The 16,403-nt window shown below is 41.5% G+C and overlaps 1 protein-coding gene across 5 annotated transcripts; it reads left to right on the forward strand.

The window, feature by feature from the left end:
• The first annotated feature begins 47 nt into the window (after positions 1-47).
• On the forward strand, positions 48-16,172 carry LOC109867162 (protein NEDD1-like). 5 transcript variants are annotated; one of them, XM_020456146.2, is made up of 16 exons: positions 48-328; positions 1,128-1,271; positions 1,482-1,576; positions 1,697-1,813; positions 3,598-3,738; positions 11,289-11,518; positions 11,787-11,991; positions 12,581-12,755; positions 12,840-13,025; positions 13,146-13,199; positions 13,535-13,642; positions 13,774-14,000; positions 14,290-14,455; positions 14,667-14,814; positions 14,920-14,986; positions 15,134-16,172. In XM_020456146.2, exons 2-16 carry the CDS (start codon positions 1,136-1,138, stop codon positions 15,236-15,238), a joined length of 2,160 nt encoding a protein of 719 aa, XP_020311735.1. In that variant the 5' UTR covers positions 48-328; positions 1,128-1,135; the 3' UTR covers positions 15,239-16,172. The 5 variants fall into 5 exon arrangements, with proteins under 5 accessions (XP_020311735.1, XP_020311736.1, XP_020311737.1 ...); XM_020456147.2 differs by having other exon boundaries at positions 14,670-14,814; XM_020456148.2 differs by having other exon boundaries at positions 12,900-13,025.
• Positions 16,173-16,403: the final 231 nt, after the last annotated feature.

Raw genomic sequence — 16,403 nt, forward strand, 5'->3', positions numbered from 1 at the left:
AAAAAGAAGATACAAATTGGATGCCAACCGCTGTCAAACTCCACGGAAGAAGATGATCATGTGGCGCTCCAGGAGCAGTTCATGGGCTATGGATAAGTGCCTTGCGCACTGGTCTGGATATGCGATTTTGCTTGATTGATTTCATACAAATGTACATATTCATGGTTTTACAAACAAGTATCATTAGTCCAACGTCAGATCGCCGACTCATTTGCCTATTCCTTTTTGTACCTTATGGTATGCCGTAGTTAAGGGCGCTCAAACTCTTGTGGAAGTTTTTTTTGTTGTTGAAAATTTTAGGACAATTTCACAAGGACATCAGTTACAAGTAAGTAAACATATCATCCTGGCATGATTGTCATGAATTGGCTAGCTTGCATCGACTAATGACGTTAGCTTGATAGTATAACCAAAGCCTTTAAACAGTATTTAGCTAGCTAGTTAACGTTACTTGACCAAACTTGGCCGCTAGCTAACGTTAGTTTTGCATGCTACTCTTTCCTCACAAAAGTCGTCTCAACTAGCTAGCTGTTACCTGGTATGTAACTAGTTATTTGTAGCAACTTTGTTGCACATTTTGATACTTTTGAATAGTCAACCACCAACTCGCTTGCTAACTCAGGCAAACTAACGTTAGCTGTTTAACGTTAGTTACCTTATAGCTTTGTTGGCTATTTAGCTACTATTTTTCTAATAAACTTTATGTTAGTCAAAAAGAGCAACGTTACATAGTACTGTAACTAGCTGATAAATGCTTAGCTAGTACTTTCTCAGCGTATGGCCATTTGGTCTAGTTTAATGTTGGTCAATAACCTAAATAGCCAGCCAGCTACAGTATATTACCTAACTACTGAAACGTTATTTGAACATTATTTTATCGACTGCTATAACGTTAGTTAGCTAGGTCGTTATAGTTTCTGGGGGTAGCAGTTTGAAATAATTATCTTTACTTAACATGGCCTTTCTCTAGATGGAGGCTGTTCTCTCTCGTTGAGAACACTCGGGTTCTTTGTCATATCAGAGAAAAGACACCCACTGCAACCTCGACTTCTTTGGCGTGTGGTTTGTGTGTGTGTGTGTGTGTGTGTGTTGAGTGCCAGCACTGACCGCTGTCCTTGTCTCTGCAGCCGTTACCATGGAGGAGGTGACGCGCCTGGTATCCTCAGGTGACTGTGTGAAGATCTGGGACTCAGCCTCCATGACAGTGTTGGAACAGTTCAACCCACACAGTGCTACACACCCTGTGGCCCAAGTGTGCTGGAGCAGCAACAGTATCCTTCTTACTAACCCTCTGGGCATGTCCCTGTACGTATAATGGCAAACTTTTTGTTTTCCTTTTGCTCTTGGTCATATTCTAGTTGAACCGGAGTGGTGAGCAGTCTTCCACACCTTCATGTAAACTACTTATTGATTAAATAATTATGGTTGTTCTGTGCCATAAATTACTATATGTAGTTGGTTACCTTGAGTTGATTCCTCAGATCAGTATCTTGTAAGCGCCAGCAGTATAGGAGACAAGCTGGTGGTATCCAGTCTCAAGTCCTCTCCTATCCCAGTGGTGGAACTTGCAGAGGGGGTGAGTGTACAAGGCCTGACAGCCATTGCCAGTAATAAAGACACCATTTCAGTTCCGTGCTAATTCATTACCCTCACATGTTGTGAACGTGTGTCACGTTACTATAATGTTTGTCCACAGAAAATGCAGACCCGCGTGAGTCTGAACTCGACGTCCCAGTACTTAGTGAGCGGGGGCCTTGATAACTCCGTCAACATCTGGGATCTGAAGGCCAAGAGGCTTCATCGTACCCTCAAGGTACCCTAAGTCTTATCAGCACCTGTGACCCTACCCATAATAATTACAGTTGGAGTCATTAAAACTTGTTATTCTTTCACTCCACAAATTTCTTGTTAACCGACTTGCCAAAACTATAGTTTGTTAAGACATCTACTTTGTGCATGACACAAGTAATTTTCCAACAATTGTTTACAGACAGATCATTTCATTGTACCACAATTCCAGTGGGTCAGAAGTTTACATACACTAAGTTGACTGTGCCTTTAAACAGCCTGGAATATTCCAGAAAATTATGTCATGGCTTTAGAAGCTTCTGATAGGCCAATTGACATCATTTTAGTCAATAGGAGGTGTACCTGTGGATGTATTTCAAGGCCTACCTTCAAACTCAGTGGCTCTTTGCTTGACATCATGGGAAAATCAAAATAAATCAACCAAGACCTCAGAAAAAGATTGTAGACCTCCACAAGTCTGGTTCATCCTTGGGAGAAATTTCCAAATGCCTGAAGGTACCACGTTCACGTGTACAAACAATAGTATGCGAATATAAACACCATAGGACCACGCAGCCGTCATACCGCTCAGGAAGGAGATGCGTTCTGTCTCCTAGAGATTAACGTACTTTGGTGTGAAAAGTGCAGTCAATCCCAGAACAACAGCAAAGGACCTTGTGAAGAGGCTGGAGGAAACAGGTACAAAAGTATCTATATCCACAGTAAAACGAGTCCTATATCGACAACCTGAAAGGCCGCTCAGCAAGGAAGAAGCCACTGCTCCAAAACCGCCATTAAAAAAGCCTGACTACGGTTTGCAACTGCACATGGGGACAAAGATCATACTTTTTAGAGAAATGTCCTCTGGTCTGAGGAAACAAAAATAGAACTGTTTGGCCATAATGACCATCGTTATGTTTGGAGGAAAAAGGGGGAGGCTTGCAAGCCGAAGAACACCATCCCAACCGTGAAGCACGGGGTGGCAGCATAATGTTTTGGGGGTGCTTTTCTGCAGGAGGGATTGCTTCAATATATCCACACAATTGTCCCTCATGATGCCATCTATTTTGTGAAGTGCAGCAACATCTCAAGACATCAGTCAGCAAGTTAAAGCTTGGTCGCAAATGGGTCTTCCAAATGGACAATGACCCCAAGCATACTTCCAAAGTTGTGACCAAATGGCTTAAGGACAACAAAGTCAAGGTATTGAAGTGGCCTTCACAAAGCCCTGACCTCAATCCTATAGAAAATTTGTGGGCAGAACTGAAAAAGCATGTGCGAGCAAGGAGGCCTACAAACCTGTCTCAGTTACACCAGCTGTCAGGAGGAATGGGCCAAAATTCACCCAACTTATTGTGGGAAGCTTGTGGAAGGCTACCCTAAACGTTTGACCCAAATTAAACAATTTAAAGGCAATGCTACCGAATACTCATTGAGTGTATGTGAACTTCTGACCCACTGGGAATGTGATGAAAGAAATGAAAGCTGAAATAAATCACTCTACTATTATTCTGACATTTCACATTCTTAAATTAAGTGTTGATCCTAACTGACCTAAGACAGGGAATTTTTACTAGGATTAAATGTATGGAATTGTGAAACTGAGTTTAAATGTATTTGGCTAAGGTGTATGTAAACTTCCGACTTCAGCTGTATGTCCTAGCACTTATCTTTTGAACGAATCTCACCTGAAAACCTAGTGCTATGTGACATTGCACTTGATCTTGGGCAAAGCTTTCAGTGAAGATATCAAGACATTTTGGAGTTACCTTTACTACCTCCTCACTTGTCTCTCTGCTCTCTCACCAGGACCACAATGAAGAGGTGACGTGTGTGTCCTTTAATGGCAGTGACAGCTACATCGCATCAGGCTCCACCAGTGGTGACATCATCCTGCACAGCATCACCACCAACCTGTCTAGTAAGGCCTTTGGACACGGCACCAACCAGGTGAGTGTTCTGTTCGCCCCGGACACAGTTAACACTAACCATGGCCCTTTTGCTTATAAGTTAAGTCCATTTGAATTCAATCACTCTTTGACAGCATCCCTTTGGCTCCAGAGTGATGCAGTGGTCTGAGGCTAGAGGAGTCACTACAGACCCTGGTTCGATTCCAGGCTGTATCACAACTGGCTGTGATTGGGAGTCCCATAGGGTGGCGCACAATTGGCCCAGTATCGCTCGGGTTAGGGTTTGGCTGGGGTAGGCCGTCATTGTAAATAAGAATTTGTTCTTAACAGACTTGCCTAGTTACATTTTTAAAAATAACTTTCCATAAATGATTTGCCCATGGAAAAAAATTGTCATTAACTTTTTGACGCTACCAATCCCTGTAGCGGGATAATTTCCGTCTGCAACCGCTGAATAGCATAGCGCAACAGTCAAATAATATTACTAGAAAATATTCATGAAATCACAAGTGCAATATTTTGAAACACAGTTTAGCCTTTTGTTAATCACCCTGTCGTCTCCGATTTGGAAATTATGCTTTACAGCGAAAGCAATCCAAGTGTTTGTAAGTTTATCGATAGCCTAGCATAGCATTATGTACACTTAGCATCAGGAAGCTTGGTCACGACAACGCAGACGGAAATTCCAAATAGTCTTCATAATGTCCACAGAAACATGTCAAACTTTTTTATAATCATTCCTCAGGTAGTTTTTTAAATATATATTCGATAATATATCAACCGAGTGTTTAGCTTTTTCCCAAACAGCGGGAGGAACCATGGCCGGTTTACTCAATTGGGCACCAACTCACTCTGAGAGCCCCCACCTCTCCACTTACGCAATGTGATCCTTCACGCTCATTTTTTCAAATAAAAGCCTGAAACTATGTCTAAAGACTGACACCTTAGGGAAGCCACAGAAAAAAGGAATCTGGTTGATATCCCTTTAAATGGAGGACAGGCACGCATAGGAACGCAGACGTTTCAAAATAAGAGGCTCTTCCTGGTTGGATTATCCTCAGGCTTTCGCCTGCAATATCAGTTCTGTTAAACCCACAGACAATATTTTTACAGTTTTGGAAACTTTAGAGTGTTTTCTATCCTAATCTGTCAATTATATGCATATTCTAGCATCTGGTCATGAGAAATAGGCCGTTTACTTTGGGAACGTTATTTTTCCAAACATAAAAATAGTGCCCCCTAGCTTCAAGAGGGTAAGTAACCTTTTGCCTAAACATTCAGAAGATAAACATGCTCAAAAGTTGACCTATTTTGCATACCATGAGACGTCCATGTCTTCATCGCTGGAAAAGATCAACTTAACCATTTATCTTTTAAAAGCTTAGTGTTGTCAAACTATTTTATTTCTTGAAAAAAAACCTTTTTGAAATGAAACATTTTTGTTTTTAACATACTTTTTTGAAATGTATTAATTTGCATATGTTGTAGCTTAAGCCCTATTACACATCTCAGTTTTTTGTGTTGTGCCCGCCATCGGTTGAGACATGTTCTTGAAGACCGGGTCTCATGGTATGGTGGGGTATGCAAAATGGTTTAACGTTGAGCACCTTTTGTCTCTTGAATGTTTTGGCATTCAGCTCCAAAAAGTCACTTTCTGAGTGCTTCTACAAGGGGCAAATATGAATGGAAGGTTTCATTTAAAATCATCAGAATCTGTGTTGTCAAAGTGAATGAATTCAAATGGATTTACCCTATACTTATTCAATTCTCACACAATCTCAAGGTGGTAGGGACCAGGGTTTGTTACTGGTCATGAAATATGTGGCTGAAGGATTAAAGACAAACAATTTTGGGTGACAATTAAGATGCATTATAGGCAGGTCTCAATGTACACTGAACAAAAATATAAATGACATGTAAAGTGTTGGTCCCATATTTCATGAGCTGAAATTGAAGATCCCATAAATTGGCTATACACACACAATGCGTTTTCCTCTCAAATGTTGTGTAGAAATTTGTTTACATCCCTGTTAGTGAGCATTTGTCCTTTGCCAAGCTAATCCATTGACCTGACGTGTGTGGCATATCAAGAAGCTGATTAAACAGCATGATCATTACACAGGTGTACCTTGTGCCGGGGACAAAAGGCGATTCTAAAATGTACCGTTTTGTCACAACACAATGCTACAGATGTCTCAAGGATTAGGCACAGTAGTGGAATTTGCGGTTTTCCTTTTAAATAAGTGTCATTGACAGTGATGCAAATGAATAGAAATATGCCATACTATTATATTGAAGGTTAACCACAAAGTCCACTATTGTGGTTAATCCTTATTGTGGCTAGCTTCACATAGATGGGTCCGAACACCATTAATCAAATAAGAATTGTCTTATAAATTAGAGTTATTTTAGATGACACCTAGCTAACTATAGCTACTGAAACAGATGTTGTTTTTCCATGTTTTTGGGGAAGAACATTGTTTGCATCCATGAGCTAGCTAGCTTTTTTTTGTAATGACTAGCACTGTAGGTGCGCGAGACAACTTTACCAGCATCGTAGCATACATATCGATGAATTGTTGTGACATGAAATACGAGGGATAGTGTAATCAATGTGTAATAACTATGTTAAAAAATGTATGTACGCATTAACCTCTAGGGTATGTGGGACGCGTCCCACCTGGCCAACATCCAGTGAGATTGTAGAGCTCTAAATTCAAATACAGAAATACTCATTATAAAAATTCAGAAAACAAAACCTATTTTACATAGGTTTAAAGATTAACTTCTTGTGAATCCAACCACTGTGTCAGATTTTAAAAATGCTTTACGGCGAAAGCATACCGTACGATTATTTGAGAACATAGCCCAGCAGACAAATCATTACAAAAGGTAACCAGCCAAGCAGAAGAGTTACACAAGTCAGAAATAGAGATAAAATGAATCCCTTACCTTTGATGATCTTCATATGGTTGCACTCAGAAAACATTAATTTACTCAAATGTTCCTTTTGTTCGATAAAGTCTTTTTATAGCCAAAAACCTCTGTTTTTGTTTTTGTTCGTGTTTTCTTCAGTAATCCACAGGCTCAAACGCAGTCAAAAGCAGGTACATTTGGGCAAATCGTGAAGGAGACATTCGTGTTCATATTCCATTTTTCTGCAAGAATATTGTCAAATCTGTATACTTGGACTTTGATTTAGCTTTCCAAGTATTAATAGCCATATTGTAAGTTTAACATTTGATGCTACATTCTATGACATATACATTGTTTCCGGATACTCCCGTAAAGCTCAGCTCATTGGCCATCTAAACAAAAAATATTTAAGAATACTCGTATCTAAGGATGTAGAATGAATGTGGGGGGGGGGATAAATAATGGCAATAGGAAGAATTATAATTTTATCTACAGCAATTGTTTAAGTAGACCACAACAATATCAAAGAGTTAGGATGCTTAATAAGTGGCAACAAACGGCAAACGTACAAAACATTAAGGACACGTGCTCTATCCATGACTTTGACTGACCAGGTGAATCCAGGTCAGTCACTTGTTAAATCCACTTCAATCAGTGAAAATGAAGGTGGGGAGATTTTTAAGTCTTGAGACATGGGATTGTGTATTTGTGCCATTGAGGGTTAATGAAGATTTAAGTGCCTTTTCAACTGGGTATGGTAGGTGCTAGTCGCACCGGTTTGTGTCAAGAACTGCAACGCTGCTGGGTTTTTCACTCTCAACAGTTTCCCGTGTGTATCAAGAATGATCCATCACCCAAAGGACGTCTTGACAAGCATTGGAGTCAACATGAGCCAGCGTCCCTATGGAACGCTTTCGACACCTTGTTGAGTCAATGCCCCAACGAATTGAGGCTTTTCTGAGGGCAAAGGGGGGGATGCAACTCAATATTATGACGGTGTTCTTAATATTTTGTATACTGAACTTTATCCCATTACGCAACAATATGAAAGCCGATCCAAGTGTTGTGACTACCATTAATGTGACGATGGCTATTCATCTAATAATTACATACCACATTCAATTATTACGCAATTAAATTAATCATAACAAGGAGTTAACTCGTATCAGGATCTCTTTTCTTTTTTCCCGTGGTATCCAATTGTTAGTAGCTACTATCTTGTCTCATCGCTTCAACTCCCATACGGGCTCGGGAGAGACGAAGGTTGAAAGTCATGCGTCCTCTGATACACAACCCAACCAAGCCACACTGCTTCTTAACACAGCGCGCATCCAACCCGGAAGCCAGCCGCACCAATGTGACGTAGGAAACACCATGTACCTGGCAACCTTGGTTAGCGTGCACTGTGCCCAGCCCGCCACAGGAGTCGCTGGTCCACGATGAGACAAGGATATCCCTACCGGCCAAGCTCTCCCTAACCCGGACGACGCCTGGACGCGAACCCAGAGTCTCTGGTGGCACAGCTGGCGCTGCAGTACTTATTTTCCACCATAATTTGCAAATAAATAAATTAAAAATCCTACAATGTGATTTTCTGGATTTTTTTTCCCCCTCATTTTGTCTGTCATAGTTGAAGTGTACCTAATGATGAAAATTACAGGCCTCATCTTTTTAAGTGGGAGAACTTGCACAATTGGTGGCTGACTAAATACTTTTTTGCCCCACTGTATTAGCATCTGGGACAGAGTAGGAGGCAGTTCACACTGGGCATGCTATTCATCCAAAAGTGAAAATGCTGCCCCTTATCCCAAAGAAGTTAAGAGTGCTCCTAATCTCAGCTCGTTACCTGTATAAAAGACACCTGGGAGCCGGAAATCTTTCTGATTGAGAGGGGTCAAATACTTATTTCCCTCCATTTAAAATGCAAATCAATTTATAACATTTTTGACATTCTTTTTTCTGGATTTTGCTGTTTATTCTGTCTCACTGTTCAAATAAACCTACCATTTAAAATGATAGACTAATCATTTCTTTGTCAGTGGCCAAACGTACAAAATCAGCTATCAAATACTTTTTCCCCTCACTGTATGTACAATTTTTAGGAGTCCTTTTATAAGCACTCTGGCAAAAGGGGCTTTACATCCTTTTGGCATAATGTCTGTGCTCACGTGGGTGTGGTTACTGACTGGGTAAAACTTTACATGAAAGATAATTCTCATGTTGAAGGCTGAAATAACATTTCATCTTCTCACAAATAATAATTTAATCATAAGTTTCACAACATTTAGATCTAAATCTGATAACTGGGACATATACATTTGTAGAGTTATTGTTATTTAGTTATACAGTCCTTAATATCACAAAACAACACATAATTTGACATGATTATTGTTTAGAGCCCCACTAACCATTTGCCACATTATTTACGTTAGAAATATTGTTTCAATGTCCAACCTTTTGATGTTATGGTTTTGGCCAAGTGTCTCTCTGTAACACTCAAATTAAATGTTCAATACTGCAGAGCCCAAAGGCAGAGTTTGAAAGGTATTTTTTCAATCTGGTTGTTAAATCATAAAACCAGGCCAACTTCATCCTTCTCCCCCTCTGCGGTAGAGAGAGGGTGCTGTAGAGCTGACCCACTAACCTGATCCTTCGGGTCCTCACAGGAGTGTTCCATTTGTCATGAATCTTTCCATAAATCTTACAGGTAGAATAAACCTCTTCAGAATGGCAGGCTCCCAAAGTTTAAAATTGATTCTCGGTAATACCAACTACCCAACCGAAGACAGGCCTTTAAAAAGGTATACTCATCCATAAGACTTTATGGGTAAACACAACTCATAGAATGAACAGGGACATCTCCATAAGGGTGGTTTTAACCTTCCAGACTTGGAATTGTATCAACTTGCCACCCAAGGCTTTTACTTGAGACCTACTGTTAAATGCACTAAAGAGGAACAATGGGTACATCTTGAAGATATACATTTAAAAAATATGGGAGGAATTTAAACTGATTCTATATGAACCAATATTGCTTCCAAAAAACCCTATTGAACAATCCTTGGATACCTTTTTCAGAATGCACCAATACACTTGCCCACATGGGAAACCAAAGGCATAGAAACCGTGAATGACTTGGTAATAGGAAATAAATACATTTCCTTGATAGGATTAAAAATAAATTTTGCACTGACCAATGTAGATATTTTCAAATACATGAAACTTATAAACAAGTTTCAATATCAAATCTTGGGAGAATCCTATGTGAGTCAGAAAAGGATATTCATATGATGGGTAAGATATACAAAACCTTGCAGAGAGCCTAACTGACACCCACTTAGCAAAAAATATTAGCTATTGGTACAAGACTTAAAAATAACTGATTTTCTATGGAGGGGATGTTGGAACAACAATGTATGCTTAATCCAATATAAACTACTGTATTGAGTATACTTTTAATCTGTCTGTCTGCATATGTCAAGACATGTCATATGAGAGTGCAGTGAGATTTCCGATGGGGTATATACTGGAAATCAACCAATCCTCAATCGTTAAGACAATGGAAAAACCATATGCTTCATTATCTAAAAATTTAAAGAGAGTGGGTGTGGGAGAAGAACAAAATGGTGCAATTTGAGTACGAAGAATAGTGCAGGCACTGGAGAAAAGGGGTTAGAACATGTATGTGTTGTATTTATTTATTTTTTGATAGAGAAAACATTTTAAGAATAAGCCGCCTCTTATTTGCAGCCATGGGCGAGATCTCAATAGGAGCCGATCCATCATCAGTATTGTGGAATAATTATGTTCATCAGCACCACCCCAACATCAACATATGTGAATATTGTGCATTTCTATGTTTTATAGTAAGAAGTTTCCAATGATATCATTGGTGTACATTCTGATTTAGCCTACTAATTGGTTGTCATTGCAAACACTTATCTTCATCTTTTTTACTACAAAACATTAACATGCCATTTTCACTTTTGTAATTACAGTATGTGGACACCCCTTGAAATTAGTGGATTCGGCTATTTCAGCCACACCTGTTGCTGACAATTGAACACAGCCATGCAATCTCCATAGACAAACATTGGCAGTAGAATGGCCTTACTGAAGAGCTCAGAAGTGATACTGTCATAGGATGCCACCTTTCCAACAAGTCAGTTTGTCAAATGTCTGCCCTGCTAGAGCTGACCCAGTCAACTGAGCGAACTGCGTGGTGTTTTGGGAAACATGTTACATCTTTGGCCGTTGTAGGAAAGATGTATTGTTAAAACACTTGCAAGCCTAAGTTCTATTGGTAAGTCGGACCCAGGTCGTTAACTAGCTAATGAGGTTAGATGACTGAATAAGGTGTAAACAAATGCCCACGAGTGGTTTTGGAAAAGCCTCCGAAATGGTAAATGAATGTATAGCCAATTCACAATAGAAAAAAAAACTTTGTGCCTGTAATGTGGGTCATATCTTTTAACTCTAGGGCACTTAAAGTGCTAAAGTGAAGCCTAATCATTACAACAATTATCTGTGTGATTTATTTTTTTAAGCTCATGGTGCTCCCAAGGTAAAATGTCAGGTCACACAGCAAAATATTTAAGAGCATATATGACTGAAATGGTCACACTTTAGAGCCCAACTCATAGGTCTAAAATAACACTGTTCCTCCCACCTCAGCCCATCCACGACCTGAAGTACTCTGTGGTGAAGCGCTCCCTGCTGGGCAGTGTGTCAGATAGTGGCTCTGTAGTCCTGTGGGACGCCAACACTCAGAAAGAGCTGCACGTATTTGATGGAGCCCACAAGGCCCCCGCCTCGGGCCTGGCCTTCTCCCCAGCCAATGACCTGCTCTTTGTCACCGTGGGCCTGGACAAGAAGATCATCTGCTACGACACCTCCAGCAAGATGTAAGAAAATGGGATTTAGTATTGACCTCACAAGTATAGAGACATGCTGTATGACTGAGAGAAAGCCTGTTACCGTGGTGTTTTTGTGCAAGCTGCTTTTGTTGCAATGTTTTGGGGGTCAAACACATTCACATTTGAAATGGCCTTGTATTTTTTTTTCAATGATGCGGTCCTTTACTAGTAATTAGTTATTCAACAGCGCAAAGGGACTTCAGAGCTGGGTCTTTTGCTTTAATGTAGTCTTGAAATTTTGTGTGCTCTCTCGCAGTGTTCTCCGCAGCATGCGTGTGGAGTCCCCATTGACCGCCATTGACTTCACTCCAGACGGGGCAGGCCTGGTGGTGGGCTCCACCCAGGGCAGACTGTACCTGTACGACCTGCGCAACCTCAGCGCTCCCACCAAGACTGCCACTGCACACAAGACCTCCATCACCAGCCTGCGCTTCCAGAGCTCCCAGAGCAGACACCTCAAGGTAGGCTCCCCACACAGCGCCTTTTCAATCCAGTCAGGGAATTAAAAGTTCTATTCAAGATTTGAACATTTTTAAATGTAACTTTTCAATCCCGCAAATTGAATTTTCTTGGGCTGAGTTCAGAGAGAATTTTAGTTCAGGACCACTGGTGTACTGTGACAGAGACAATGATTTTGGGATGCTAATTGTCTGCACAAGGAGGCGCGCCAAGACCATGTGGGTTTTCTTTGGTCTGTTGTGCATATTGTACGGAATCAACTATTTTTACCTTAATTCATGTAAATGAGTTGACAGTGTTCTACTTCACTTGATAGGAAATGTTGTCACCTTTCGTCATTACAGTAATAATTTTCCCAGAGTGATGCACTTTGCCAGTTCAGTGTGTATATCTTGACAGCATGTGCTGTAAGCTCTGTATTGTGTGGCTATGGGCTGGGCTCCTGACTAATAAAGATGCATCTAAAACCTTAAATCATGTGCTCAATAGGGACCGTATTGAAGCTCGTAGGTATTTACCTGGAATGTGTAACCTGAGATCAATTAAACCTATCCTTTTCAAGCTAACCATCTCCCATTTTTCCCCCATTAGTCCAGTAAAATGGCATCCAGCAAGTCTTCCAGCGCTCACACAAGCAAGAGGATCTCAGCCAGGCTGGGTAATACCTACTTACCAGCAGCCACCCACAGCTCCACCTCTACACCCCCCTCTAGCCTGCTTGCACCCCACACGGTAGATGGAGGGGATGGACAGGCACAGGGCACAGGTCAGACTTGCTCTAGTACCTCAAATATACTTCTGGCCAACATCCTGACCTGAAACATCACCCTATTTCCAATTAATTGTCTAGACCAGGGGTACCCTGAGCCTGGAGGTCCAGAGAGCTGGTTGTCATTGTGTGTGTGTGTAGGCTCCAGTGTGGAAGTGGTCTCCAGAGAGGCTGAGGGCCAGCCGGGTGCTGACCGCCTGCCCAGTATGGACAAGTTCAGTAGCGTGGGTAGAAACAGCCTGGACATCTTCTCCCCCGTAAGAGACGGTGAGCTCCCCACTTGTCTTTGACTTAGTTTCAACTCACTGGTATTAAGTTTGGATTTGGTCAACACCCTCTCATTTATTTTATTTTCAAACTGACAGCTTGTTGTTATTTTGTCTTTAGATTACAAAGCCCATGGTATGGGTGATGATGCTCCTGGTGGAATCAAAGGGAATGGTATGTGGAAAGTGCCATGCATGTCCTCTTTTACAGTTCAAGTTCTCATTGAAAGTTCATGAGGACCCTGCACAGCTAACCATGAGTAAAATATGTGCTTCTTTTTTAATTAACCCTCTGTTATATACCTAATGCAACTAATCAAGGCCTTAGTGAGTAGTTAAAGATGGTGTGTTAATGCTGGGATAGAACAAAAATGTGCACCATGGGTTCACCCAGGAATGGATTGAGAAACACTGCTGTAAACATTTGATAACGTTCACTGTCCCCTGGAGATCATCTATACTGGTGTACATGATTGAGACCACATTTGTGGCTTGTTGTATGTACCATAGGGACCAGTTTGGATATGTTCTCCAGAGAAGGAGAAGGGCAAAACAGCACGGAGAAGTTCAGCAAAGTGGGACGCAACAGTCTGGACATTTTCTCTCCAGTCAGAGAGGGTGAGATTCCATTTGTGTCCCATGACATTCAATGTTGACATTGGTCTGCACAGCTTCACAAACCTGCAAACTTTTTCAAACTCATTAACTGTAATGTACAAGCTGACCATTGATTCACTCATTATTTCCAGATTACAAATCCCATGGAATGACTGCAGATGTAACAGGTGGGAAGAAAGGAAACAATCTGGACTTCCTCCCTTCCTACTCTGGTGGACCCCCACACCGTAAGACTCCACTGGGCACACCTGGAGGAGGGCGCTGTTACAGCCCCCTGTCTGTCTTCCAGACCCCTCAACCAATCAAAGAGGAGGAAGCCGAGCCTCCAGCGCAGACAGACACACGGGACTTGAAAAGGGTCAGTTTACTTTATTCAATCAGCTGTTGTACAATTTGGAATGCTGACAGACCATTTTAACCAAGAGTGTTCCATTCGGTTCCTGGGGTCTTCCCACACCTAAACAGTCAGACCTGATAAAAAATATTCAAGGACTTTCATTACTTGAATCAAGTGTGATAGTGTTGGGCTGGATCAAAGTTGGGTAGGGAGGCCCCAGAACCAGAAATTAGACCCCTTATTTAGTCTGTCTGTTTTTCCTGTCTAAATGTTCAAGCTGCTCTTCAGCTGTTGTCTGTTCGATTGACAGTATGAGAAGGGTGGTGGTTCCAGTCTGGAGGGTGAAGGCCCCACCCCACACAGCCGACCAGCACAGCTGTTCTTCACCCCTGAACCCAGCCTGAGGGCCAATGACATGCAGGCCCAACTGTGCTACAACAAACCCCTCAATGGTGGTCCGCCCACTACTGCACCAGGTGAGTTGGTGGTTGTTTTTTCTGTGTGGGTAACAGCTGCAGATACAAATATTAATTGATGACATGATGTATAATAGCATGACTGTTTAAATTGTGTATGGCTACTGTGTATTTGTATGCTAGAGAGCATATGAGAGATTCTCTAAGCACAACAGTACATTAAGTGTGTGGTAGTACATTGATGAAATCAATGAAAAATACCCTTTGTCAGCAGGCCCTGCAGTTTCTTCAGTGGTAGCATCCTCTGTATCAGAGAGAATAGTGGAGGCTGTTGGAGCAGAGGGTGGAGGCGCTCCCCTCACATCACTGCAGATTCAGTTCATCCGCAACATGATCCACGAGACCCTGGAAGACTTCAGGTGGTTGCACTTTCTCACAGCAGATCACCCTCAGTTGTTGAACCGTCTTACGCATCTCTGGTCGATAGTTCTGTAGATTTTTGGCTAACTCCATTTCTTCAACAGGGACGCCTGCCACCGAGACATAGTGAACCTCCAGGTGGAGATGGTCAAACAGTTCTACATTCAGCTGGTAAGTGACATGTCCCTCTGGTCCTACTCCACTGACACACGTGCCACTACACACTATTTAGAGTCCCTTGACAAAGCATTAGCTAAACCAGTCTACATTGTGGCTCCATTTCCCTAACCTACCTCTTGGTTCCTTGCTGCGTTTCAGAACGAGATCCATGGTCTGATCGAGAAGTACTCGGTCAACGACACGCTGGTGGAGGAGATCGAGAAGCTGAGGGAGGAGAACAAACGACTCCGAGCCAATTACTGAGAGGTTGACTTGGACTTACCACCTCATCACCCCTAGAAACAGTTGTCCCTTCAACTCAGACAGAATGTATTCCACAACGCATTGGGTCTCTGTGGGACAATGACTTTTTTTTGTGTCCTGGTTTAACCCCCTTCCATCTTTGGAATGAATTTACTCCTCAGTGCCTTACTGGTAGTTAAAGGGTTGCCCAGTATGTTCTATGCAAAGTGTGCTATCAGTCACATAAATCATCTGTGACCATGGTTATCAGTGCTGGACAATTTTAGCCCAATTCGAAACCGTTCTCTCCCCTCGCATAAAGAGAGGTCAACAAGGACAGGAAGATGCATTGCTTAAATACAGAGTATACCAAACGTTAGGAACAGCTTCCTAATATTGAGTTGCAATATTTAACAAGTCACATCAGTAAGGAATCACAGCTTTCACTTGGTCAGTCTGTCATGGAGGGATGTTCTTAATGTTTTGTGTACATCTCTTCAGCATAGTATGGTTGAAGTTGATAGTATCTTTGGCTTTTACTGGCACACTGAAACAGAATGAGGGCATGCCTTTGACCAATCATGATACTGTCTTTGGACTAGGCAAGAAAATAACATTGGTCATCAATTTCTAATAGTAAGCAAAGTGGTGCCAAGCTCCCTCTGAAGTGTGCTTGCGCTGCCAAGTTTGCCCATCAGTTATTTGTTTCTTTTGTTATTGTTGTTTTGTGAAGAGGAATATAAATAGTAGATGTGTACAATTATGTTAATGTAATTCATTCCAGTTTCAAGGTGACTGTTCAGTTTGCACCATGGATGGTTCTATAGAGACAGCATGTTAAAATGATTTAATTTAACAATGAAATACAGCTGCAACAATGGCAAAATAGAAATTCAGAGACAAAGTACTACGATGTAAACATCTCTCCTATATATTGATAAAAACTAACATCTGATGCTTGGCAAACACTTCATGGTCACATCAAAATAGAGAAATCTGCAATAGGATGACCACTGACAGACCTAGCGCGTGTGTTAGGACTCCCAAGTGTCTCTTCCCCACATGAGTCTAATTTAGGGATAGTGGATAAGGACCCTGCCAGAGGTTGTGCGTAGACTTGCTGGGTCCTGGACCTCAGGCCTTTATTTCAGGTGTAGCCGGGTAGGAGACATCAGTTGTCTGAGAT

This window comes from Oncorhynchus kisutch, linkage group LG22 (genome assembly GCF_002021735.2).
Source record: "Oncorhynchus kisutch isolate 150728-3 linkage group LG22, Okis_V2, whole genome shotgun sequence".
Classification (NCBI taxonomy): Eukaryota; Metazoa; Chordata; class Actinopteri; order Salmoniformes; family Salmonidae; genus Oncorhynchus; species Oncorhynchus kisutch.

Bases quoted from the DNA above. Each gene is read 5' to 3' on its own strand.
- LOC109867162 (XM_020456146.2), top strand. From the start codon at position 1,136: ATGGAGGAGGTGACGCGCCTGGTATCCTCAGGTGACTGTGTGAAGATC. The intron at 1,272-1,481 runs GTATCCTTCTTA...TTGATTCCTCAG, and splicing joins AGTGTGCTGGAGCAGCAACA to ATCAGTATCTTGTAAGCGCC. The intron at 13,200-13,534 runs GTATGTGGAAAG...TATGTACCATAG, and splicing joins TGGTGGAATCAAAGGGAATG to GGACCAGTTTGGATATGTTC.